Source organism: Pezoporus flaviventris, unplaced genomic scaffold, assembly GCF_033815535.1.
Source record: "Pezoporus flaviventris isolate CSIRO_AGI_PZ_B2104156 unplaced genomic scaffold, CSIRO_AGI_Pfla_v1 ptg000023l, whole genome shotgun sequence".
In the NCBI taxonomy this organism is placed as follows: domain Eukaryota; kingdom Metazoa; phylum Chordata; class Aves; order Psittaciformes; family Psittacidae; genus Pezoporus; species Pezoporus flaviventris.
The window spans coordinates 4,188,772-4,215,441 of record NW_026892571.1 but is presented as its reverse complement, the minus strand read 5'-3'; the positions used below and the strand labels follow the sequence as shown (position 1 = coordinate 4,215,441).

The following is a 26,670-nucleotide window of genomic DNA, read 5'->3' as shown; positions in this document are numbered from 1 at the left end:
ATGGCTTAAGAGTCTTCCCAAGTTAGACAGGCGGATGCTACTGAGACAGACGAGCTGCTTGTTCGACTGAATCATGCCTATCCCCCAACACCTGCACCCATTCCTCCCTGCCTGCGCTCCCACAAAAGCTCTCCGAGAGCTTCCGCACCACTGCCTGTGTGAGAGGACTCCACAGTGCTTCGACGTGAAAATCCCCTTTCAATCCATGGATATTTGAATCTAGCATTTGCCAAACCTAATATGTGCTGGCAGCCTAAGAGATGGAAGCCTCTGTCCATGCCATGAACAGGGAGAGCACAGGGAGCTGCATTCAGCCTGTTCAGCCTGGAGAAGGCTCTGGGGAGACCTTAGAGCAGCTCCAGTGCCTAAAGGGCCTGACAAGAAATCTGGAGAGGGGCTTTGGACAAGGGCCTGTAGGGACAGGCCAAGGGGAATGGCTTTAACCTGCCAGAGGGGAGACTGAGATGAGCTCTTAGGCAGAAGCTCTTCCCTGTCCTTCACACCTGCAGTTCCCAGAATAGGGCAGCTCAGAGAAAATTCACATTATTTCTGTTTTTCTCAGAAAATCTGTTTTTCTCAGAAAATCTTAAGGACTCCTTGCCTTCAAGAAATATAAATAGTTATGGAACTAAGAAACTAGTTACAAGAATGAGTTTTACTCAGTTTTTAATTTTTAAATCCTGAAGGACTGTCAAGTCAAATGAATCCCCTCGGCATTTACAGTTCTAAGGTCAGACTACATCCTACAGCCTGCCACGGGCAGCTCAGTTTTCCTTTGTTTTAACAGGCATTCTCCTCCTTCCCGGTGGCTCTCTGCCATTTCCCCAGGTTTTCTGCTGATCCAGAACATAAGTTACACACAAAGTCTGTCTGATTCATTAGTGCCGTAGATATGATCTGTGTTTCTCTGGCTTTGCTTCCAAATTCCCCTGTCTCTGGCACCATCCACACTCAGGCCATAAGGAACCTGCACCCTTAGTACCAGAATTGAGTAAGAAAATGAAATAAAAATGTGGAGACCACAATTAATGCAAAACTATTTGAGAATTAAACAAGTTCAACATAATTTGCACACCAACAAATGGAAGAAGTCAGAGAAATAAAACCACTAAATGGTTTTTAGCCATAACTTCTCTCCAAGCCCCTTTCCAGGTTCTTTCAAGCTTCCCAGGAAGCTCCACAGCCTGGATTTTGTGTCTCTATGCTTTCAAGGTTTGCTTTGGTTGAATAATGCACATGAAGAGAAAACACAGCTAGCTGGGAATAAAATGTTAGTGTGAACATTAAATGCAGAAAACCTTGCCCCTGCCTTCATGAAACTTTCTATTCTGTTTTTCAAATGAGGGCAAGATAGGGTGGATTTGTAATTCATGTTGAAAAAGTATTACAGAATTCCTTGCCTCATTTATGTACATGAGTAAGTGGCCCCACTGGATCCCTTCTCATCTTGCCACTCCACAGGCAGTTGCCTGACCCTAACAGCAGCAAGAAAAAACCATGTCAGAGCAGCAGCACCGACAGAGGCTGAAGCAAGTGTTTTATCAGAGGGGTTTAAGGTTGGAAAAAGGAAGCTCTGAGGCTCACCTGCTGAAATGAGGCAGCTTGTTCCCAAGTGAAAAAGTAGCAGCTGCAGCCTGGCAAACCCTGACTTTTGGATTACATTAGGAAATACATTTCTGACCAAGAAAATTCATAATTATCAAATGTTCAGGCTCTAACTATGAAGTCTAGGGATGAATTCTCTGATAGGGTATTATGCCTCTTTCAAAAGGAACTGCACTTTATGGCTACCTGGAATACTTCCTATATTTTTTCCCAGTTAAATTTTCCATTTGTCTTTTATTTTTTTCCAATTTACTTACCTGTCTCTGTTCTTTACCAAAAGGTTTTGCTCAACTCCTTCCATTAGATTCCTGAAGCACTGGTCAAGGACTTCCCGTTTGCTGTCAGGCTGGCTGGTTACCAAGGTTGCTCTCAGCTCACTGAAGTACTGTGATAGCAAAGCAGAGACTATTAAAAATGAGATTTGGAAATTTAAACCCAGAGTTACTCACCTACACCTGGAGCACTCTTGAGCAAGTGCTTCCTATATTGCCCTCTAGGAGAGGAGTCTGGCAGGCAGCACACAGAGCTCTATCTGCACTGGGTTTTCAGATGCTGCCTTCCTGGACTGCACCAGCAGTGAATCATGACTGGAGTTCAGTGGTACTGGGTGACATGCCAATTTTCCAGTTGGCGTTGGCCACCTAACCAGTTCCAGCACAGAAAGCCACCTAAGAGAGGTGGCAGAAACATCCTTGACCACTTTTCAAGTCTTTCAGAATGGTGCAAATTTGTACACTTTGCTGCGGGCTCTAATTGCTTCAGTGCTGTGACAGGGCAGACTCACCTTCATTTCTTTAGCAGCTAAGTAATCTATATGACTTTTTTATATTACTATTCCCATCACATTCTGGCAGATCTATAGACAGTTAAAATAGAACTTTTTATCACCTCAGGAAAATTTTGGTTTAGGCTAGAAATACGGAGCAGGAGGGGACCTCTAGTGTTATCCACTACCCTACTACTACAGCCAAGCAAGTCATATAATCCTGTTTAGTCTTTATTATATTGGCTGTGTCAGTCAAAGTCTTATGGCCTTGGGCGTAAGCACATCCATGGTATAAGCACTGATACAGACAATTATTCAGAGGAGAATGAACCATTCTGATGAAGCTGTGCCCAAGTACCTGGCAAAGTTTCTGAGCAGTCTGATATTGCAGTCAAGAGGAATATTGCCGGTAATCCCCAAATTTCAGGTGTGTAACAAGATAGCTTGTTAAAAGTAGGCTGAAAATCAGGTTTTTGTATGCAAAATTTAGTACCCATTTGATGTTAACGTAACTTGAGTATGTCACAGAGTGTCAGAAAGCACAACAGTCTGGGATTAGTTTGCCAGATTCTTCTAAAACCTTTAACAGGGTTAAACCTTAAACAAATCTCAAATCAAACACACGTCTTTTCCATCAAAATTACAGCTCTCCTGTACACACAAAACAGTATGGGATAACAAAAGAAAGTGGAGTAAAACCGTAACACTAATACTAAGCCCTGACAACTCAGCAGGATTATAGGAAGTGTTTGCTTTAATGTCTGCTTGGCAAATGACTTGCCCTCAAACCAGTTCCTTTCAAACCAGAAACATCCTGTATTATGCATCTTTGCTGACCACTGCAACAGTACTGGAAGTGAAGGCAGCAGCTGATCAAATAGCTGGGTCCCAAACTACTTAGGAGCTCAAAACTGAAAATCACCTGGGGGCTGGTGTAAAAGATGAAATATCTGCCTGCAACAAGCACATTCCCAAAAGCCCTGTCTCAAGGTGACAAATGCAGAGTTCAGTATAGAGAAGGCCACAAGCCCGAGACCTTGCCCAGTGTCTGCAAGTTGTTTTTAGAGAACAGGCATTCCAAGAACAACTTCATTCAACCTAATAAATTAAAGTATTAACATCAATTTCTGCCTACCATTAATGACTACAGCATCCCACGACATCACCGTTTCAACACTGGGGAGCTGTTCTGAGCCCTGGGGTTTCTAGGGCTTCTCTGCAGTAACATCACTTTTGCCTGTACACTTGAATGCTTGTGTTCTTCGGTTGAAGGACAACAGCAAGGAGGAGACATGGTTGCTATATTACTGGATGCAGAGAGTTTTTGTGCCAACCTCTTGCGCTTAGGATTTAAACTTGCTGCTGCACTTCTGTGCAGAAACAATGTCAGGAGCCATGTGCATCCATCCCATTTCATATTAAGCTGGTGCTGTCTCAAAAGGTTTAGCATTGTTTTACATTGGACTCTTGAGTATGATTCCCATTTTGGCATAATTATCCCTAGTAGCACAAGCTAAGAGTATAAATCCCAGTCTTTCTGTGTCCCCAAGTAAACTCGATGCCTTCCCTTCGAGATGAATTACAGGCAAAGAAGATCTCATTAACACAAAAGAGGAAGAGAACAAGCAGTAAAACATGGTAAACGTATGTTTGCTCCCTCAGGAACTGCAGAGACAGAGACCCTACCTGAAATAAAGGAACCCATTTCCAATACATGAACCAGCTGTGCACTGAAATGAGCCAAGAAAAGATGACTTTTACTGCCATATATAAGTACATACGTGTCCTACTTTTTCTGAACACGAAATAAATAACCTTGATACAAAAGGGGCAATACAAATATTGTAAATTCTATTTCCTGTTCTCCACCCTTCCAGAAGAATTGTAAGACTTGTTCATAAGTAAAGGTACTCGTACATATCCATGTCTGCTAAGCGAAACACATAATCATTAGAACTAGTCTAATTTCAGTAAAAAGAATATTCCGCCAGTCACAAATTTATTCCTTATGATTTACAGCTCCGTGGTTTTATCTTCAAGTGAAATATTTAATTTCTTCTTATACTGAAGCATCAAAACCACATAATTAATATGTAGTCAGGCTAATACTTACACGCTATAAATCAGAAGCATTATATAAACAAAAGTGTCGTCTTGAACAAGATTGGGAATGCACAAAACTACTTATTTCCCACTTTTATAATGATGCAGTGACTCAGAGCAGATAGAAAATGATTAGTTTTCCTTCCAAAGTAGGAAATATTGCTTCCATCTGTAAAGTATAATATTGTGATGTCATAAAGTTTTCCTAAACACTGAATTTGCCCTTATTCCCTCTCAATCATTTTAAAAGAACTGCTCTCTCTTATAGAGCTTGGATTTAAATCACAATAACACACCAAGAAGATGAATGACAGTGCTGTTGGATATGGCTAAAATTGGATCCTTCAGCACAGGTGAATGATGAGACAGCGCTTCCCTTCTTGATATATTTTCTTCTTCTATTAGTTTCCTTCCATAGCTGGGATTTCAGTCTGAATTTTAATGTATGCGGTTGCTGCTAATCTTAGTGTCTTATTTTCTTCCAGCGCCCTCTTATTGTATAGACAATTCATTCTCCAAAGCAGTAATACACTGAGGCTTGTGACTGCCCCAGAGATAAGGCAATTCAGAATAAAGTTAGAGCTGGCTCTGAAGTATGGTGCATACAACAGGTCAGGTTCTTCACAGACAATGCCTTGCCATAAAAAAATGCACACATTTGGATCAACTCGCATTCATTTACTCAGATGGTTTCCATTTCAGACACTATCGTCTCTATTAAGTCACCAGGGAAACATGATGGGTATATCCAAATTCATAGCTTCAGATTTTATTGAAAGGGCAAATTGCAGAGTATTTCCTGGTTTACAGAATCTGCCACAGATGCATATACTTCAAATTGCAATCAATGCGAGTACTTAAGTGTAAGCACTCAGATAATACCCCCCAAAGCTGGCTGCTCCTGTGAAACCTTTCAGAAAAAGAAATTGGTTAACTCTTTCTCTAGGAAGCAATTTTTCTGATGTGATTTCCACGGTGTTCTTGTTTCAGATTTCTATCTAAAAGCCCGATGAGCTTGCACAGCTCCTATTCCTGCTTAATTCTGGAAAAGTGGAGACGTAACATTTATTATAGAAAGGTTAATGACGTACTTGCATGATCTAAGCTTGGGTGTGAAAGTTGGGGTAGAGGTCTGAGAGGATTCTTCATCAAAATGAAGCCACTCAGGCTCTGTGAACTAACCTGGGAAATACTTAGTACATGAGCTGAACCCTGCTCTTCACTCCTATTGTCAGCATAACGGAGCAAGATCCCAAGGAAAGAGATGGGGGATCTGAATCAGGGCAACAGGCAGCTTTGTTCTATATGCAATAATTACTTCAACTGTTTGGGCACATGAAGAGTTAATCCGGTGGCATTTCTCAAATACTCACTTTCTCATTGAGAAGTATAAGTCCAAGCAGCGGTCTTGACACAGACCATTGATTTCTGCAGTCTTCAAAAATGATGGTGTTCATTAGGATGGACATCATCTGAAAGAAAACACACACACTTTACATGAATATGGATACTGTTGTTACACTGTGTGATGTGATCAGAAGGAAAAATTAATGGAACCTTTATGAACCATACTGAAATCACTGAGATTTCATGTATGAGCATGGTTTTATAAAAGTTACTCTTCCAAACAAATCTTTCCATAACCAAATCCACCAGGTAAAGAAAGTTAAAGGCAACTTGTATCAAAGCTCAGCTCCAAAGTTGAAGTTTAAACAAATATGAACTGAAGTTTAGAGCTCAATTAATTTAAGGTACAGGCTTTGACTTTACCACAGGGATTTGCCTCTCTGTCACACTACTTCTAGGAGAGCAATACATGTGCAACCACTAATCTGTATTAATTTCAGATTAATCCCTAGTTGGTCTTCAAGATTCCGGTTTTCTCACAACACATCCACCTTTCTTTGTGTGTGACACTGCAAGGAATTTGAAGGGAACACTCTCCATTTCGATGAAGGCAGTCATGATTACAGCAAGAAGTCTATAAATCTACACCATTTCTGTCACAGTTACAAATCCAGTCTCTGATTTTAGACATTTTACTTTACTTCTGTGACTGACTTTACAGAGCTCTATAGAAGGGATAAAGCCACTCCAACTTTATAAAGCACTGAGATCTATCATCTAATACAATTAAGTTCTATTGGCACCCAAAGAGAAGCTATATAATTCACTTTGCTCTTTGGCTGGCATGTCACCAGAGCCTTCAGCTAATGCCACAAGGAGTATGCTCCCTCTGAGGCCTCTACACCTCCGGTGTGTGTAAGCTAGGAAGGGCAGGACTTTATTTAAGGGATTGGCATAACTTTCAGACAAAGAAATTACAAAATAACTATAGAATCCATTTAAAGATAAAATGCTCTAAGATATCCTTGAGATACATTAGTCCAAAATGCCAAAGGCCGCAACATATATGAACCTAAAAACATTACTCAGAGATTAAACAGAGTGAAAATTTGTAAAGTGTCACCAGTAAATAGTTTGACTCACATTTATAAAATATCTGCACCCTAAAACCAAACATAGAGGAAGTAGAAAATCATTAAATCCTTTCTTCTAGGCCAATGAGTAGCTATGAGCAGGGTCTCCAGAGAGCTGCCACACTGCAAACTAGCCTGTAATAACTGACCAAGGCGAAGTCAAACAGCATGTTTCACTAAATGAAAAAGATGAATCCTAGCACTACAAATCACCTGGAACAGAGATACCCACAAATCATTTGAGCTTTCAGGTTAGGAACATGTGGTCTGGCGTGGGAACAGCCAATTCTTCACCTGACTTCACAGTTTATAGATCAGACAAACTATTTTCCATTACTCACAGGACAAAACCAATTCTGTACGGCCTTGGAACCAATGCAAACATCTCAAAAACCTCTGCAGGAGCAGTAACAGGGGCTCAATTACCAAACATGAAGAATAATTTAAATTTCCTATAATTCAAATATCACCAGGCTTTAATTTCCGTAGCTTGTAACAAAGCCAGCTATTAGGACAGAAGCATTATTAAAAGTAATTCAACAAACTTGAGCTGTGATTTAGTCAGAGCACCACGTCTGACATAACCATATTTCTTAGAGGAAGTGCTGTGAGAGACTTTCAGAGTGATGCTTCATTGAAAAAGGGCATGCTCAGGGACAAGCTCACAACTGATCCACAGGGAAAGTTTCACCTCTTCAAACTCCAGCTTTATCAAACAACCCCTGAGGGCGGATAGGGCTTGGAGCAAGCTGCTCTAGTGGAAGGTTGGAACTGGGTGAGCTTTAAGGTACCTTTCAACCCAGACCAGGCTGGGATTCTACAATTCTAGGATATATGTGCATTTTTGTTGCTCTCCCAAGTTGTTCAGGTCATGAAGGAACTGCAACTCTTTTTAGTTTCTGCAGAAGGCTCTGAAATAATGTGTCACCTATTTGCTGATGCACAGTTACATGAATTTGTACTTATGGTGGCAACATGTACAGAAATGATAACCATGAGTTTCTTAAGAGGAGATCTTGCCCAGTGATATGTACAAACAAGGAGATGGATGCACTGCTGCCCCAGAGCAACCCTGCTTGCTCCCAGGCCACCAGCTGGATCCAGGTACATGAGCAAGCCTGCATTTTTTCTTTCATTTCTTTTGAGAACTGCAGAGCGTTTCCCAGATGTTAGTTAGCTTCAAAGTGTGCACTGAGATACATCAGCTTTGCCACTGCATTTTATAGAAGGGCTGACTGAAGACAAAGTCTGTCTGCAAAGCCACTGTAACAGAGGCTGAGCTTGGGGCACCCCTCAGCTTCCCCAGCATCTTCCAGCCATCACCCAATCTTGCTGTTGCTAGAGACCTGCAGTCCCTTGTAGCAGGTTCCCCCAGAAGCTGGTTCAGGCGGCTTAAACGTATTTAGCATGCAGGTGTGAGAGGGAAACTCATGCTATGGGACACCCTCCTTGCTCCACCTTTGCTAGAAGTCTCACCATCTAATTGGAGATCGCAAACCAACCCAATGGCAACACAAAGCACAGAGCACAGAAGTGGAACTGATCACAGATATGCATTGTTTTGGTTTCTGGGTGGAAAATACCTTATTCTGCTACACTTTACTTCAGGAAGATGACTTCTCAGATCCTGCCAAAGCCCCACTGCAGCACAGCAGCCGGGACACCTGCCTGGGGCAGGCTCACTCCTCACGCTGATGCAGGCAGAAAACAAGGTCTCAAGGGGGAAAAAAGAGACATCAAAAAGGAAGGGATGGCAGAACAGATAATCTATTTTCTTCTTAGTTCAAAACAGCAACCTTGCCTCTGTTCTCTTACCTTAAACATAGAGCATCACTTTATCTGGTTCAATAATGTTTCTCCTGACACATTTGTTCTTTACAAAAGGAACTATTGACAGAACAGGCAAGAATAAAGAACCGTTCTTCCAATAAATTAATTCTTTAGAGCTTCTCCTCCTTCAGAACCTCTTTCTTGGGTGGAGGAGGAAAATGTTGGTCAAGATAACCCTCATTAGAAAGAGAAAACTTTTTTCTAAAGGAAGCTGGAAAAGAAGCTGCCTTTCCATCAAGAAGGCTTTTTTTGCTGCTCCATGTTATCACTAGAGAGCACTTGCATCATTGCAGGTCCCGTAACTCCTTTCTCCCATATGTTGGGATGAATATTTTATTCTGCTGCAACTAATCACACGTTAACATAAAGAACATGATATTAACACCAAAGACAGCAGTGTGTAATCCTTTACAGAGGATTCAGAATGGTCAGGATCATGCACAGCTTTTAACCAAGCACTTGGCTGGTGATAACACTCATTTGTTCACTGCGATCTGAAAAAGATTCAGATTTTTTTGTTGTTTAGCATATGAAATTCGGTAGGTTTTTATAGCTCCGGCTCCAGACAGTTCACTCTTAATTTAGGAGCTGTGATTACTAATTTAAATGTCCTTTGGAATTCTCAGTTCTTTCAGCATCAAATTCTTCCTATATCAATAAATGGATCGTCATTTACTAATAATACCAGGAAGATTTAGCTGCTCCAAGATTATTAAACACCTTAAATTTTAATCTGTTGTTTTAAAATATTTATTTTACCAGAAAGCCTAACTTTCACATTGATTTTTTTTCAAGTTCAAAGCTGAAATTTCCAGATGAAGTAAGAAAACTAAAGCCAAGCCTTTACCATGGGAAGTGAGAACCAGCCCGTAATTCCTGAACTAAAAATATTCAACTGTCAGAAACAGCAAATCAGTTGAGATTTGCAATATGTAAGAGATTAAGAATCACTTGGCTTGTCCCCCTGCATTAAGAAATTACATGAGACCAGCACAGAGCTTTAAACAAGTTGTGGAGCAGCACTGAGTCATGGGCCCAGTTACATTACAGCACCTTTCCTTTTGGAGACCCTCTCCCAGGGTATAGGAAGAGAGGAGGAGTTGTGGAAGGAGAGAGGAAGGGCAGGAGGGAGAGGAAAGGGCATCAGCCAGGAAACACAGGCAGTCCGTGCAACTGGCTACCACAACCACAGAGCTCATCTCAGCAGCCTCTCTGCTCTGAGCCTTCTCAGCCACCCTCAGACCAAGCCCGTACAGGCTAGATTCCTCCAGATTCCTGTTCACAGAATCCAGCATTTCACCCTATTTATACGTACTTCCACTATACATAATTAAAAATTAATAACTAAAATGCCACAATTCAACAGCTGAAGCTCAAAATTGTGAGGGACCCAATTTCAGATGCCCATTTGCAATTGGGTCTGGCCTTTTTGTTTCCTTTAATGAAAAATTAGGGTATAAATGGCTGAAAAACCCCCAATCCTGGTGTCAGGACAAGATATGTGGGTGAGACACTGCATACCATGGGCTAACATATGCCTGAAGCTGACGGACTGAAATATGATTTAGGTGTATCTTTTACAGGGTATTCCTATCAGTTATATGCTATGTCCTGCTGGGAGAGGCTTTCCTCCTGATGTTCTGAAGGGATGGAAAAAGGATGGCTTTGCATTTAAAAAAGGAACAGTTACAGGTAGCAGGGAGCTTGACATTTCCTTCTATATGTCTTCAGAACTGGCCAAAGGGCTGAGTATGGCAGAGTCACCTGAAATAGGTCCAAATCATGAGCCAGCAGAAAGAACAGTAAAATAAGATTGTACTAACTTATGTCAAACCCAATTTTATATCTGAAAGAGAAACAGGAACATACTCATATGACACATATAGGATGATGGCTTAATTCTAAAGGCAAGCACCTCAATGTGCCTGCTATATTCACTACACCTGGTCTACTGCAATGTTCTATTTTTTCCTTGTTAAACTGCCGTATGCTAACAGCACAAGAACACAGACTTAGTAGTGCAAAGTGGACTTTTCAAAGCAAAGGCTTACCCTCACCCTTTCCTACCTTCAGCCAGTTGTGACATACCTTTCAAGCAGCCAGCAGGATCAGAAAGCAGATGCTTGTGCTACAAGAGGGAATAACCGCAGCACAGCTGGGACATGGGCAGCAGCTACATCTGCACATGAGCTGGTCATAGTGAGACTCTGCCCTGCACTAGCATGTTTCAGACAGGAATTTTAGTATCTTCCCTCTCATTTGATGGCATATTCTAATATGACAAATGTATTTTCAAATTACAGCTGCATCTGAATTTTCCTGTGAAGGACTGTAATACTTGGGTCCAGTCTCACCTATCAGAACTGGATCCCTCTCTCCCAAGGGAGACCATGCTCCTGAGTGAGCTGGCATCCATCAGGGATGGAGAAGAGCTGCCAGATGGCTGCTATAGACTCACCTACAGTAAATCAGTAAGGCTCACATATAGAGCATTTTGCCTAGTCTAAGGCTTGGCTACATTAAATACTGGAAATGAAACAGTTAACTGCAGCAACACTGAAAATGCCTGATGAATGGAACAGCTCCTCTTTCTGCAAGGAGGAGGGCATACATTTCATTAATTATTACCTTCCAGGGTGTGCTGACTTGCTTCTGTCTGTGCTGAATTTCATGTAAACCCTCTGTTGAATGTCACATACTCATATGCTGCCTGAAGTGCTAGATTTTGTATTTGGATATCTGGTGTAGCTGACAGATGTTTACAAACTCATGTATCTGCACAGCTTCTTTTTGTCTATCCATCTGTCCTCCCGACAGACAGCAGATTATTCCACCTCAGGCTGGAATAATTTAAGATTGTGACATCAACCCTTAATCTGCATTTCTTAGCTGGTAGCAACGAGAGATTTTCAGTTACAGATCCTAGTATGTCATTTTAAATTAACCTCAGATGTTTATTTAAGATTCAGCCATTTCTGAACAAGCAGCTGTAACTCTACAGCATTACAGCTGTTTATAAAGACAACAGAACTTTGACTAAGAATGCACAACCTGCTGTAATCTGCACTTCAGGTTGGTGCGGTGCAGAAGGCTGAGCTCTTTAAAACCTTAAAGAAATGTACTACACGTTCCCCTCTGCTTTTAGCAGTATGTGTAGAAGCAGTTAGGTTTAGGTCCTGTTTCAGAAGAAGATCCTTAGGCATTTTTCCAGTGCACATGGTAAGAGGTCTCTCCCTTGCTTGCACATCCAGCACTCTTACTGAAAGCTGACACAGAAAGTACAAAGTCTGTGCCTACTACCAGCACCTCTGAGCAAATGACTGGCTACAGATTATTTAATCCTCTTGGGAGGAGAGAACATGAGCTTTACCTACACCAATGCCTTCCAGCAAGAGTCTATCTTCAGGAATGTAAATGGTCCTATGTCTAAATCTTTTAGCCTTCCCCTTAACTGACACTAGGGCTTTCAGTATGCATCTTTGTTAAATTCCTCAAACGTGAGCCATCACCCTTCTCTTCTCCAGCTCCTGAGAAATTCACTGGTGCCTTCGCTTGCATCAACTGCTGGGAGTTGATGTACAAAAGCATCTGGACATTTTCAATGTTGCACCAATATTTCAGCATAGGAACTGGGATCTTTGCCTGCTGCATCATTAGTTTTCTAAAACCTCTATTACAGGAAGGCCTTCCAAAATGCCAGTCAAACGGGTTGGGGAGACAGGGTCGGAAAATGCTGTTACTGGAAAAATAAAATCATTTAGTCTAAAACCAATCTGAGGCTAATTGCAAACTTAATCTACAGAAATATTCCAGAATGAAGGAAAAGGCTGAGCACCAGATCAGCTCTAAATCCTTCATCCAAGGAACTTCAAGGATCTCACACTTGAGATGTGAGATGTGCTTATCCCTGAATGTGAACTAGACTCCTGCTGACACTGTGTGCAAGCGTGCTCAGTGCAACCCTCAGGGACGCAAACCCCACGTGCCAAGGAGCAATCCTTAAACTGGGCTTAAGCTCACACTCAGCTCCATGTCAAGTCCAACCTAGCACCTACCACACAACCCACCTGGCCGTGCAGCCTCACTGAGAGGTTTGCAGATCTCTTTCTCCAGAGCCTCGCTGCTGCTTGCCATGAGGCAGCTGGGATTCGCAGGCAGCTTGAGCGTAGGCTCAAGCCATGTGGATGCCTGCCAGCAGCAGACTCAGAGGCATCCCCCACACAGCAACAGTAACCAGTAGTACAGAGAAAATTAGAACCAGGGTAATCATTTTACCCATATTTACCTTAGTTTAGCACTGATATGGAGATAATCAGTGGGGACAGGGAGGCAGGCTGGGCTTTTAAACCACACCTTGAAAGCAATCAGAGAGTAAGAAACCTAGAAGTTTGGCTCTAAACACTATTCAAGGATCATCCATAAAGAAAAGTGATGTCCTCCATTCCACTGGAGTGGAGTAATATACTAACACAGAACTTAAAAAGCCTAATCCAAGAATTAATTACCGATTGCCTGACAGTTTTCCAGCCTCTTCGGTATTCAAACTGTTCACAAATTGATTCCGATTTCTTTTGTGGAACAATTAAAAGTATTCTTGTTATCCTGAAGAACTGAACTGTAACCAAAGCTATCGCAAATAAACATAAAAGACAGATAATAAAGATGGTAATAAGCATATTGCTACTGTGTCCTGAACAGTCACCAACACTTCTTAGTGAATATCATCTTTCACAACAACAACAAAGGGTAAGAGCACAAGGCTATTTCATGCAGTCATCAAAACAAAATGCACTGAATATTATATTTCATACTAAATACATTACCCTGGCAGTTTGACACTCAACATTTCAATAGATATTGCGTCTCTCTAACATTCTGCCTGAATTTCTGCAGATGGACTTTTAAGTATCAATGGAAGATTACTTTACTTGTCATACTAAAGAGATTTTAAAGAATGGTTGCACACACTTCATTTTTAATTTTTTTTATTTCTTTTTCCCTTTTAAAGGGAAACAAATCATGGATTCAGAAACGTGGTTATGCTGAAAGGTCAAGTCCCATGTTGTGCAGTAGTCCTTTGCACGTGGTGCTCTCTGAAGAACTAAACTGGCTTGACCCTGATGGGCCCAGCCAAGCGCTAGGAGGATGTGCTCAAGTTAAACTAAGCTAACCTAAACTACGCTAAGCTAAACTGAGATAAACTAACAGTGCTCCCAAACCTCCTCCGTCTGTTGTGATACTGGGATATTTTTTAGAAATGCATTTTATTTTTAAACTGTGCAGGTTCTTGGAGACAGGTGAACACACCAGAACCCAGTTTCAGTAAAACCCCGAACAATCAAACACCAGGGGAAAAAAAAGGCAACAACCGAAGTTTCTGCATCTCACAATTTCAGCAGACACCCTGAGCGCACAACCAACCAACCAACACCAATTTATTAGCCTAGGAAAGGCGTAGATTTTGAGGTTCAATTCCAGAGTCCTCAAAATCAGAAATGTGCCAAGGTTCAGCAGGACACATATGTAGTCTATGCCAGTCACCGGGAAGCTTTCAGCACTGAACCAGCCCTTTGCAACACTGACACACACCCTCCTGTTCGCTCAGAGCACCACAGCCTCATCACACCCCTCATCTCTCCACAAGCATCATCTCATTCCCTACGCGCTTCGATGGCCCACTGCTACCACATCCAACAGCAATTAAGCATCCTTGTAAGCCACTGCTATTCTAGAATGTTAAACCTGATTTTTATTTTAAATGGGGAAAAGGGAGGGGGTTTGTTCACCGAGAGTGAATTTCATTACTCACATGGCAAATCTGCCAGTAGCATATCATGGAATGGATTGTTACCTTTCCCTATCCATTTTGTAAAGATATTGCTTTCTTTCCAGACTGCAAGCATCACTTCTAACTGGATTTTGAATTATAATGTGAACTTTACAAAATTATTGGTGCTATTCATATCGCTAGTTAGATTCTACGGAATGGCAATATTTTTTGCCCTTTCCCAAACCAGCACCTCTTAGTGTTTTATAGAAAACAACCACGGCCAGCAGAAATCGAACATTTCCAAGTAAAGTATTACATTGCACGCAGTAAACAAGGAATAAAGCATTTTTATACTTCTCCTTAAACTTATTTGCTTTTTGAAAATATTTATGCGGCACAGAAGCCACGAGGTTATTGAGAAACACAGCCAGTTCCTCTTCTTTAATTGAAACATTTATGCTTTTTGTTCTGCAAGCAAAAAGCAATGAGCAGTAATAATGCAAGATAAATACACAAGAAACTTATAGATACGATTGTAAAACAACATCATCCTAATGTTTTCATTTAATTACCCTGAAATGTATTCTATTTAATATTCATTACTCAAAAGCCAATTTAAAAGAGAAAGAGGTGAAGGGACTTATTCAGAAAGACGGACTGTCATTCACCGCAATAGTTATCTAATATACAGAAGTTAATAAAGCAGATTAATCTACAAGTCCCTTTAAGCCATCACTGAGTTTAGAACAACTGCCTCTGACCCCTAACCCTCCCGCTGCGCACCAGTAGCAGGTGCCAGCTGCACTAAAATTATGGCCGAGGCGTTTTAAGGCAAAGTCTTTTCTTACTTTGCTTCTGACCAGCAGCTGACCCTGCAGGAAGGATTGTTTCATGTGCTGGCCTAAAGGCTACATAAACCAGTAACTGCTAAACAAAAGCATACATACACCAGCTGCCTAGCCTGGGGGTGCACATCCAACACTGACACCTCCAGCAGTTCGTGCTCCAAGCCCGAGAGCCGCTTTTTGTTTCCATACACCAATTCTGTACAATACTTGTTACTTCACGGAACTAAACTTCCCTCCACCCCCAAAACTGTTTGTGTAAACTATAGCGCAGCTTGGATGATGAAGAGGAGGTTCCCAATTTGATTTAGCACCATTATTAAGAGCGTGAAATCTTCAGATACATCCCTAATGATGATGTATTTTAACATTAAAATTCTTACAATTGAATTACTGAATTCACATGACAACGAATCACAACAAGGCTTTAAACAAGGCTGAATTAGAAAAGACACTAAACTCATTAATTTTTTTTGATTTCTTAATTGACAGCACTCTCAGTTATAGCTATACATTGAGCAATATATTCTAGACTGAGGCTGTTCCTGCCTTTATACATGTACAGCGAGAAGTACATGTAAAAGAGAAATAGCCCTATTTTTCATTAAGATAAGATGGCTTTGACATAGTTATTTTGCTGATACAAATTACACAACCACAAAAACAATCAGAGTAATGATTAAATGCAGTTATGTACATGCGAGACTACTAGTGCAAATGTTAACACATTTAAATGGGTTCCCTTCATTAAAAAAATTATATATGATATTAAACCATCAATCAAATTGAAACACTAGAGTCCAAACACATTGTCGCTGGTTAAAATAAATGACTTTGAGACTGAATTTTGGCTCACTCAATATGGTGCCTTTTCTGTTGCTTAGCCACCCAAGTCTCTGCTGGCTTGGGCTACAGCTGGTATAGCTCCCTTCCTTTCAATTAATAAAGAAAGTTATGATAGTATTGGATAACATCTTTAAATTGTGCTAAGAGGCTGCAAACAGATGTCCCAGTGAAAATCCCTCTCACTGCTGTATCCAACCTTCCAAGGCTCAAGCTGGCAAAAGCTGAGCGCTCTGGTCCTGATTCAGCTCAGCCTTTAAACACATTTCATTTTAAGTATAGGAACAATCGCACCTGTGGGGTTGATCTGCTCTTAATATTCAGCATATGCTCACACACATGCCTCAAGGTGCTCAGCCTCTGGCACAACTGCCCTCTGTCAGTACAATTCAGATTTCTTTCTGTGATGTGCTCACATGCAAGTGCCTGTGCACAGGCCATGAAGCATGCATCATAAACACGTCTCCTCTTCAGGTTTTCATTTCAGTTACTGCACAGACCTCCAGACTAGCTGTATATGCCATTGAGGTTTATCTGAAAAACAAACCACTGATTTTACTACATAAAAGAGGGGAAAAAAGAGGAAAGTTGTGGTTTACAATACGTTTTTATTTTAGTAATGCCACTTGATTTTTCACTGCAGCTGGCACCTTTACTTTCTGTTTTACAGCTGCTGCGCAGAGCTGCTGGGCTGCTTCATTTCATGCATCTTTGTTATGTGGTGATGTTCCAGGTCACAAATGCTCAGCTCCAGCAAGGAGCCTGGTGAGGTTTTACCTGTTACCGTTAAAGCACACATCCTCCTGTTCCTGGTCGTCTGCCCACTCCACCCTTGCTCCCTTTTCCAGCACTACCATGCTTACCATCACGCATGCCCTGTGAGCCCTTTGTTTACCCAGATACTTTCCCATCTACACTCCTTTCCCAGAGATCCCTCTCCAGCCCATGTACTCTACCACATCTCCCTACAGCAATAAACAGCAGCTCCCCACAGAATCCCAGACTGGTTTGTGTTGGAAGGGAACCTAAATTCCAGTTCCAACCCCTGCCTCGGGCAGGGACACCTTCCACTAGAGCAGCTTGCTCCAAGCCCCTGTGTCCAACCTGGCCTTGAACACTGCCAGGGATGGGGCAGCCACAGCTTCTCTGGGCACCCTGTGCCAGCACCTCACCACACTGTGAGTTCCCACATCCCTGCCACTGTCCCCCTACTGCAGAACTCCTCACCCATCACCTCCAGAAATGCTGGACCCTTAGAAGGGACCCACTGGCCTGAAGGAGGTCCATGCTTGGGCTGCAAGCTGTGTCTTGTCACTGGCATCGTTTGGATCATCAGTACAATGTTCAAACTCACCAAACTCCCTCCTTATTCTTACCCACACACTCCTCCTGGAAACAGTGCACAGAATGTAACCACCATGCAACACCTTCCTTCTCTTGTTACCCCTATACCTCACACTCTCGTGAACTGCCCAGGAAAGGAATTGAACCTGAAACGTCATGGAGATCCTGTTTTCACTCAATCAACCTTCAATCCCCTTCCATATCCAGCACAGAATTATTTCAGCAATGGCTATGCAGGATTCTTTACCTATTGTGCCTGGCTCTTGGGAATGTTTGTCTGAACTGCAGACGAAAAAAGACGCCACAAAACTGACTGATTTTTGGAAAGAAATAACATGAACAGTACTTTGCTGTATCAAAACTGAACCAATAAGTTTAACTAACTAAAGTGTACAATTCAGCAAGGTAAGCATTAACAGAAGGTAAAGGTGGCATCTTAAAACCAAAATTTACACTTTTGTTTATAAACTGGATAAAAAGCCAGCTTCACCTGTCAATCCCAGCATAACAGCACAGAAAAGGAGCCTTTATAGTGCTTATAAAACAACATAATGCAACAGCAACAGCTGAATGTAGTAAACCTAATACCACTTTCTATCCATATATCCCAAATTACTTTGTACTGTTAATTCAGTTTGGTTGTAAGATGCCATCATGGAGCTGTTGTTTGCAGGTTGAGCTCAGACTAAGCTGTTTGCCCAGGGGAACAAGCAAAAAGCTTGGCCAAAGCTGACAACAGCCAGCGCTACATCACGGAAAGATGTCACAGCTTGCTCTGGAACTGAGGAAGGTGTATCATGCCTGTATTTTCTATTGCTCCTGTCTCTGCACAGTCACATCAACCTAGGGCATATCTAAGCAAATTGAGGAACGGTTAGCAGGGTTTAATCACACAACTCTGCTCCTGCAGAGGCTGAAGAAGGTGGAAGCCTCAGGCACTGGACTGCATGGAGATGCTGAACAGCCTCATCTGTGAGCACACTGTGCCATTCCAGATGCTGGCGTGCGGGCGCACAGGTTGCCACGATGTCCTCACATCCCAGACAGGTGAGCCAGGAGTGGGAAGGTGGCTCTGCCCTGAGAGCTGCACTGTGCCCCACACACCTCCCGCTGCGGTCCTGCCCCACTCCCCAGGTCCTGCTGCCCAACAGAGCCAGGCCAGGAGCAGCCCTGGGAGGTTCCTGCTTATTCTGAGGGCATGCCGAGCCGCTGCAGGCTGAGGGGCAGAACCCAGAGCACTGCCAGGAAGTTGAATTACCCAGCGGCTTCCAGAGATCCAACTTGGAAGAACTGTTCTAACTAGTAAATAATTGCAGTTATCGTTGCATCAGTTTAGTTTAAAGAGCTGACAAACCTCTCTAAACTCAAAGCACAATTAGTCATTAGGGTCTAGTTTTTCAGCACTGTTAAGCAATTTGTAACCCATTCCTTTTAATAGGGTTATGCATTACTTAACCGACACAGATGTCTTGAAAACTGAAACTGCTGGTTATGAAGCAGCAACCTTGTTCATTAGCCTCCCTGATAGTCAAATCATCTATAAAACCTGTGTTTAATGGCCAGCCGATGAATAATCAATGTCTCACTTTTCATCTGAGTGTGAAAGTGAGAATAATCTAATACGCTGTCCCCCTGGTAAAGCGCAAGGCCTTGGGTTCCGTTTCTATTCAGGGCTGATTTATAACCCAATGGAAACCTGATGTAAACATATGATCAATGAGTCCCATCATTGCTGATAATAACCCCCAACCGGCCCACTCCCTCATCTCAAAAGCCATCCCTTTAGGCTATTAGTTTCGTCCAGCTAATCCTCTCTACTATTCCTGCCTGCTGCTTTTACCTTGGCCATCCGTTCAGTCCGGCAGACTCACAAGTAATTTTATACGCAGCAGAGAGCGGGTGGAATTGATTTTTCACTCAGTGCTCAGTTCCCATCTGAATAATTATCAATTTTACTGCCTCACAAAGGGAAGAGTCAAAATTTCAAATCAATTCAAAAGAGCTTCTGAGACTACAGAAACTGTGCATGAGAATAAAGGTCAAAGTTGTCAGTGACCCCGGGAGATGATGTCAGATATTAGTACACTGAGTAGTTGACATCAGAGGCACTCAATATGATATGACTAGTGCTAATGCAAATCATATTTATGCTGACTACTGGAGACCAGCCATTAATATTTAAAAGAGTACGTGAAAGCCTGCATTCACATAAATGTAACGTATTCCACTGAATCTGAAGTTAATAAAGACAGATCACCACCCAGTCATTTGCTGTGAAGTGAAAAATTACTGCATATTAACAGACAAAGTATTGCACTGAGACTGCCACAAAGGCAGGGCAATCCAGAGGCCACGTCGCTGTCCTGTCCCTTCTGTTCCAGTCACTGAACGCATGGTACAACACTGTGGAATCCGACGCACCCGAACGCTGACTTCAGTGCTAGTTTCCACAAAACCCCTATTAGGCAAGTAAAACATAAGAATCTGCAATATGACAGTGGAATTATTGGATCCTGATAACGATGTCTATAATAAACATCACTAATCTCACAATACGCTATATACTGCCAGGAACATATTAGCTACCATTAGTTACTTTTCACCTTCAATTAGAACAGTAGATAAATGACAACAATAAGAGCGGTGACTGCATGCCAGGCTTTTTGCAAACACCACTGTACCTATTAGGGAAACACATTTTTGTCATTTGCACCTTGTTAATAACTTCTGGTTTTGTTAAAAGCCTCCAGACCTGTGAAATGCATCTCCTGAAACGGCATCTTTGCAACCGCATTAGGAATCCAGAGACTCCTGTAAGTATGCACTGTCAGATAGTTTAATGAGATTTTAAGGGAATGTGGCACAGAGTGACAGAGATACGTAGCCACGAACACTGTGATCTCCCCGGAATGTACTTGGGGTGTGATAGGCCTGATGGAGCTGGGAAGGGAAAATCTCTCCTAAGCAGTACAGCCACCACTTCCTTTTCAGAAGAAGATCTAATTTCTATTGTATTTACCTTTAACAGAAAAAATCCCACTAAGTCACCTACTGAAAATAAAATATTCAAACATGACAGCATTTAGCCATTCAATGGACACATTTCATCACCAAGTATGTGGTTCAATGCCACAATTTGATCTTCTTTATCCTAAAATACTTGAGAGAACTTTCCTTCCAATTTGTCTGTAGAGCTGTATCAATGATCTCACATACCCGTTCTTACGAGCAAAAATGAAGCACCAAGTTTTAAGATACTGTACAGGCAGATGCAGTGCCTATGCTTTCCACTATGACAAAATATACCTTCGATCTTTGGTTGTCATGAGAACCCGGCAGAAGCCACTCAGGGCTGCATAGCAGCATAGCAAGGTTTGTTCTCTTACTAATAGCCAATACTGCCCTGGTGTTCAGTGCCACAAACATCAGGAAAATTCAGAAACATAGTAACACCCCATAGAAAAGACTACTAATTCACCTGCTGTAGAACTTCTGGGTTCTGCTGCATGAAATGAAGCAATCTCTGTCCATCCTGTGAAATCTCTCTACCTCTTCGAGTCTTCTTGCCTTCTTTAGCAAGGTGCTTGAAGAGGTAGGTGACAATGTAGTCTAAACTAGCACAACAGCTGGAGGAGACAATTGTATCTGTGTGAAGAATGAAAGAGTTTTTGAAGTTGTTTCCATAGAAGAATAATTAATAATGACATTTTATAGTGCTTGGAGAGCTCAACTTTAATAATCTCTGATATTAGGCTAATCGATACATCAACAAGTCTATTTTTACACGTGAACTGACTAGTTTTGAAGATTGCTTTTATTAACACACAGGGGTATTAAACCTTTGCTTTTGAGGAACTGGGCAGCCCGATGTACCAAAGATCCTGTGAACTCCAGTGAGCTTCATTCACAACCGTATGAATGCGTCCTGGGAAGTGCAGGATGAGGGTTGATGTTTTACCGGTGTTTAGTTTCACATTTGGATTCTTGGAAACCGTAACTCTGGAATTCTGGTTTGACCTGCTTGCTGAAAAGGCAAGGTTAAGTCAAGTGGAGCTACTCTTCGGGTTTTCCTCAAGTAGGATTTCTCTGCCCCAAATAGGTTACAATCAACGTCAGGTGGCAAACAGTGAAAAAAGGCCATTAAAGATAGTGAAGGGGGATCGCACAACAGCTAATTAGTCATCTTGCTTAAGAACTAATCATTCAAGTAGGTTAGAGTACATTTAATATGGCACAACAGTCACCACCCAAATACTTCATAATGTCCCTGAAACAAAGTTGTAACAGTGAAGGAAGATACTATTGAAAGGTAGAAGCAAAAACCACTTCGCATCTTTACTTACTGTTTCTGTAAGTAAGAGATATTAAAAGCTTAAACCTATTTGCAGAGTAAATAGGTCTGTCTGATTTATGTACGTTATTTTGCTGGTAGGTGTCGCCTGCTGTGCTGCTGCTGTGAAAGAGGATTCGTCTCGCTTCGTGTAGCAGCATGATGGTAACTGTGTCCTGGTCCTTGGTCTTCACTCACCTTCCCCTTCATCTGCAGACCAGCAGTGCACCCTTTCCCCTGGCCTGCTGCCTGAGATACCCCTTGCACCCAAGTCTGGGGGGCCTGTGACTTCAGCACTGACAGCCCTGCTGCTCCCAGCTCCCTTCCGCAATCCTGGCCAGAGCCACAGGTTTAAACTGCTGGTTCCTTGGGATGCCAATGCCAACTGCAGCTCCTTCTAGACACGCAGAGGTTTAACCTGCTGGGTGCAAGGTCTAGCCCCAGCCGATACCCTCTGCCATTTCAAACATCAGATTCAAATGAGTGAGGCATTTAGGAGTCCATCCTGTTGCCACTGACTTCAGCTAGAACGTGTCTAGGCCTTTTATAGTTCACAGTATTTATTTTAGATGGGCCACTGGAGTAGGGATGTGTGGGGGCTGAAAAACGAATTAAACTGTTAAAATGCTCATTCTGAGGGAAAAGGGATTAGAAGGATCCAATTAAATGTACCTTGAATTCTTTAAACTCTGCTAATTTGGAGGCCTGCCAACCTTGCAGTGTTCATTTAAACGCATCCCTCCAGACACTGAAGTATTTTGATCTGTGTCTGTTTAACTCCTTAAGCCCTGTGCTGACACTATTAACCCTCTGGCATCTAAAAACTAACTGTTATTTTGCTAAGAGTGTTTTGAAGTAAACACTGAAGAAACATTTACAGGCAAAGGAGATACAAGTGGTCTCCTAAGACTGCCATCTTCCACAGCAACCTGCTGACTTAGCAGCAGGAGCAGAGAATGATCTAACAGCTCACAGAAATGAGCTGGAGCATCTCAACTCTGCTCCCGCTGGACCAGTGAGCATCCCAGGGCCTAATTCAACAAGGCAGGGTGCTAAGAGACTGCAGGAACAAAGCTCAGTTCAAAGTTATGAGTCTTGCCAAAGTAAAGCCTGCAGAACCTGGCACTCATTGTGCTCTCAACCAAAACAGTCCTGCATTTAAACTAGAAATACTATTCATGGTGGAATTGAATCACCATCAATAACAACAAGTGAGAGATTTGAAAATACATATTTCATAGGAGAGCTCTGCTGTATTTCTAAACCAGTGCTTAACTCTATTTCTTTTTAAATTGAATAATACAAAGTAAATCACTATCATCAGTTTACAAAACAGCAGTAGTTCTAAACATGCTGATACTGTACAAGTAGATATTTTACATTCGACAGTAAGTGATTTTAGCAGGACAGCAGACAGGTCTACGCTATCATTCGCTCATGACAATCTGATATGAGTGTTAAGAGCTACTTAAATTTGCCCATAACTATATATCAAATATGCTTCCCTATACTCATTTTTCCTTTTGATTGCAAGGATGTAACAGACAGGGAGCATCAAGCGCATCCCTTGAATGACTCTTCTGGGCATGTGGAACCTTGTGCGGGAGCAGAATAGTATTCTCACTAAATCTTAGCAAGACAATCCAGCCAACCAGAGAGAACAAGAGCAACAGGGAACTACCAATTCTGGGCTGTGGGTGTAAGAAATGGGTAGAGAAGACAGAATAACAATAGAATTATGAAAGAAACTAAGATAAAAGCTTGGAGTAACCAGGAAAAATGCAGTCAAACCACGTTTCTCACGTCTGGTCTGCTCAGCTCTCTCACCTCTGACCTAATCATATGGATCATGAGCAAGCTGGCTGTGATTACAGAAAATGTCAAAACTAGCTCCACGTGTGTCAGCACGGACCCAGAACAGTCCAGTAGTTTTGAGGAACAAAACTGAGCTCTCTGGCCTTGCTTGATGGCGAGGTAGGTGTTGGTGATGAGTAGCAAAGGATGAAACCTCTGGCACCAGTCACCATCACTTTCAGCTACCTCTTTTTGTTTCTTCTTTGCCAGTATGCATTCATTTCATGTTTTGGGGGCCAACTTTACATGCATGTTTTTACTATCTGTGTGTTTTTACCTTATTTAGGTGATTCCAATTAGCCACCAGCTCAAGTAACTTAAAGTCAATCATGTATGTTAGAATAGGTTGTATTACTTTCAAAAAGCCAACAAAACCCTCAAACAACTTGAGGATGTTTTTTAGTCTCAGCAATATGACAGGATTATTCTGAAAGGGAACTATTTTTCAACAGTTTAATGATATTGTTGAATCTCTGCAAATTAAAAGATTTTGGTTTGGTTTTCAGATAAAGGCAAGGAGAGGGAGTTAAGTGGTATTTTCCCTGTCCATCAATTGCTTACAGTTCAATACTGGCATTATTTGCCTTTGAGACTAAACCTGGAAAGTAAATGGATTTAGCAATTTAACATCTAAATTAGGCAGCAAGACAGAAAAAATGTTTTACTTTTTCCTCAATGAATAGCATACTATACTATTAATCATGTGAGAATTAGAAAAGCTTTGCAGAGATTAGTGACAACATGCCAGGCTGACTACATTAAAAGGCTCTGAGCCACTGAGTCAGCTGTGAAAAAGCCAGGTAAACACTTTAGAAGAGTGTTTATCCTCGCAATAAAAGCTCAGAAGAGGGCTTCCATTATAGGTGATTTACAGCCAGGCGCTTCAGAAGGAATACGTATTCTTTCACAGTGTTTATAAAGAGTGGAATCAAGCAAGGTATTTACTCAGCAACAGAATGAACACCCCTCAGAAATAAGGATTTGGGGAATGTTTATCCTTCAACTGACAACAGTGAAAGTCTCAAAGGTTTAACGTACGTAAAGGGAATAGAGGAAAAAAGGTCAGACAGGTTTTTTTTCCTCTGAGAGAGAAGGCTTCTCCTGGCATTTAATTTTTAAAATAAAAAGACAGCGATTTCATTTTTATAAACATTTCTGAAAAAGACTTGTATGTTCTAATCAGTTTAAAACACAATTTCCCCTCAGATGGCTTATAGCCCTGAGCCCTACTATTCTGAGATGATCTGGTGGCACTGACATAATTCAGTGAAAAAGGCAACACTTGGATCTACTTACCCATTTTCCAAGGGCAGGAGGATGGATGTGACCAAGTAACACATAGGAAATAAATCTGTGTTTCACTGTCTGACAATTGGCAATGTCCCAAATACCAAAATTTTAAAAGGGATATAACATTTAGAAGAATGACTCTTAAGGAAACGCAGTGACAGGTAAATAACTCTTGAGATGACTAAAAAGAAATCAATTAACATGAAGAGCTATAAACTGACCAAAGAGCAGTTCACCTGGACACATCATTATAAAAGTATGGAAAATGATTCAGTTCCCTACAAAAACAAACCTTCTTGAACACAAATAAGGAATTTAATGGCTGACATCAGTATCTTGATACATGAAGCTTTTGATGGACTGCCATCAAGGCTTTAGTGAAGTCAGATGAAGTTACAAATTCCTACACATTTTGGTTTAGTCATGCATGTTTGTATTTATTTTAGGTACTTTAAGCACATTAAGTTGAACTGAAGGGGAGCACTGGCTAAGCAAATCTACGGTTTATGAAACGTGAAAAAAAGGCAAGTTAAAATTTTTGTTGGTACTTTTCTCAGCAGAGTATCAGGAATTTCTCAGAATAAAAGTCTTCTAAGAAAACGTCTATGTTCCTAGAAATTGATAGTTTTCCACGATTAAACTCCCACATACCTAAACCCCCGAAGTTTAAAGCTAAAATTGGAAATACATACTTTTCTTACTCCTCCTCCCTACATTAAGTGAGAGACCAACACTTTTTGAGAGGGGGAAAACAAACATAACACATGGAAGTTGAAGCTTATACAGCTTCTACATGAATTCAACCTGGGTTTCCATCAGAAGGTTAAAATGAATTCTGTATGCTAGTGAATTATCAAAATTAATATAACTAATATCTCAAATGGAAGAGATGCTACATGGGGTGATAACAGAACATGAGCAGGGCTTGCTAAACTGGTAGCTATCGGCTGAGCTAAGGTTCAGTACAATGTCCCACTTGCAAAGGACCAACAGGCAGACTCCCTGCAGCACCACTGGTGCAGCTGACAGCCCTCAGAGTATCCGGGAGAAGATGGATTTCAGCACTTTATAACCCAATGACCTGAATACTTCTTTACTACTGTTGCTTAGCTATTCACTACCCATTTTCTCTTCAAGAGCAGCTCCCCTCTTGCAGCAAAAACTGCTGAACGTGTTTAACATAGTGAATGCTCCATGAGTCTCGGTGCATTCACGCATTCCTATGGGGCTTGACTGACACTTGGTGGTAATGAGAAACACCAGCTATTACAGAATAACATCTACACACACTAACATTACCCGTTCTTTGTTTTTTTTCCTTAATAACCACCCCAATCAATAAATATGACTGGAAGGTTTTGAACAGCTTCTCAGTCAAAAATCACATAAATGCATGATTCCTAGGTGGTCTGAATGTAACTGCATGATTTATTTTTTCTCCTCATCAAATGCTTACTCTCCTTCTCCATACTCCAAATGACTTCAGGCTACCAACCTGTCCACCCCTGCCCAAGCCCCAAATGTTTGGACAGTCATCTGGTTCAAAACCAAATTAAATCACGACAGAGAATGAAATCAACTCCAATCAAATTGCTGATTTTTTATTGTTA

General features: G+C 41.5%; 1 protein-coding gene across 2 annotated transcripts in view; it reads right to left on the bottom strand.

Annotated features, from left to right (window-relative positions):
• The window catches only part of RANBP17 (RAN binding protein 17), a 153,074-nt gene that overhangs the window by 1,756 nt on the left and 124,648 nt on the right, over nt 1–26,670 (bottom strand). For both annotated transcript variants that reach the window (XM_061456415.1, XM_061456414.1), the window contains exons 24-26: nt 21,065–21,231; nt 5,848–5,946; nt 1,863–1,990 (exon numbers count right to left, since the gene is read on the bottom strand). In XM_061456415.1, coding sequence (XP_061312399.1) covers nt 1,863–1,990; nt 5,848–5,946; nt 21,065–21,231 — 394 coding nt within the window. The remainder of the gene's footprint in view (nt 1–1,862; nt 1,991–5,847; nt 5,947–21,064; nt 21,232–26,670) is intronic.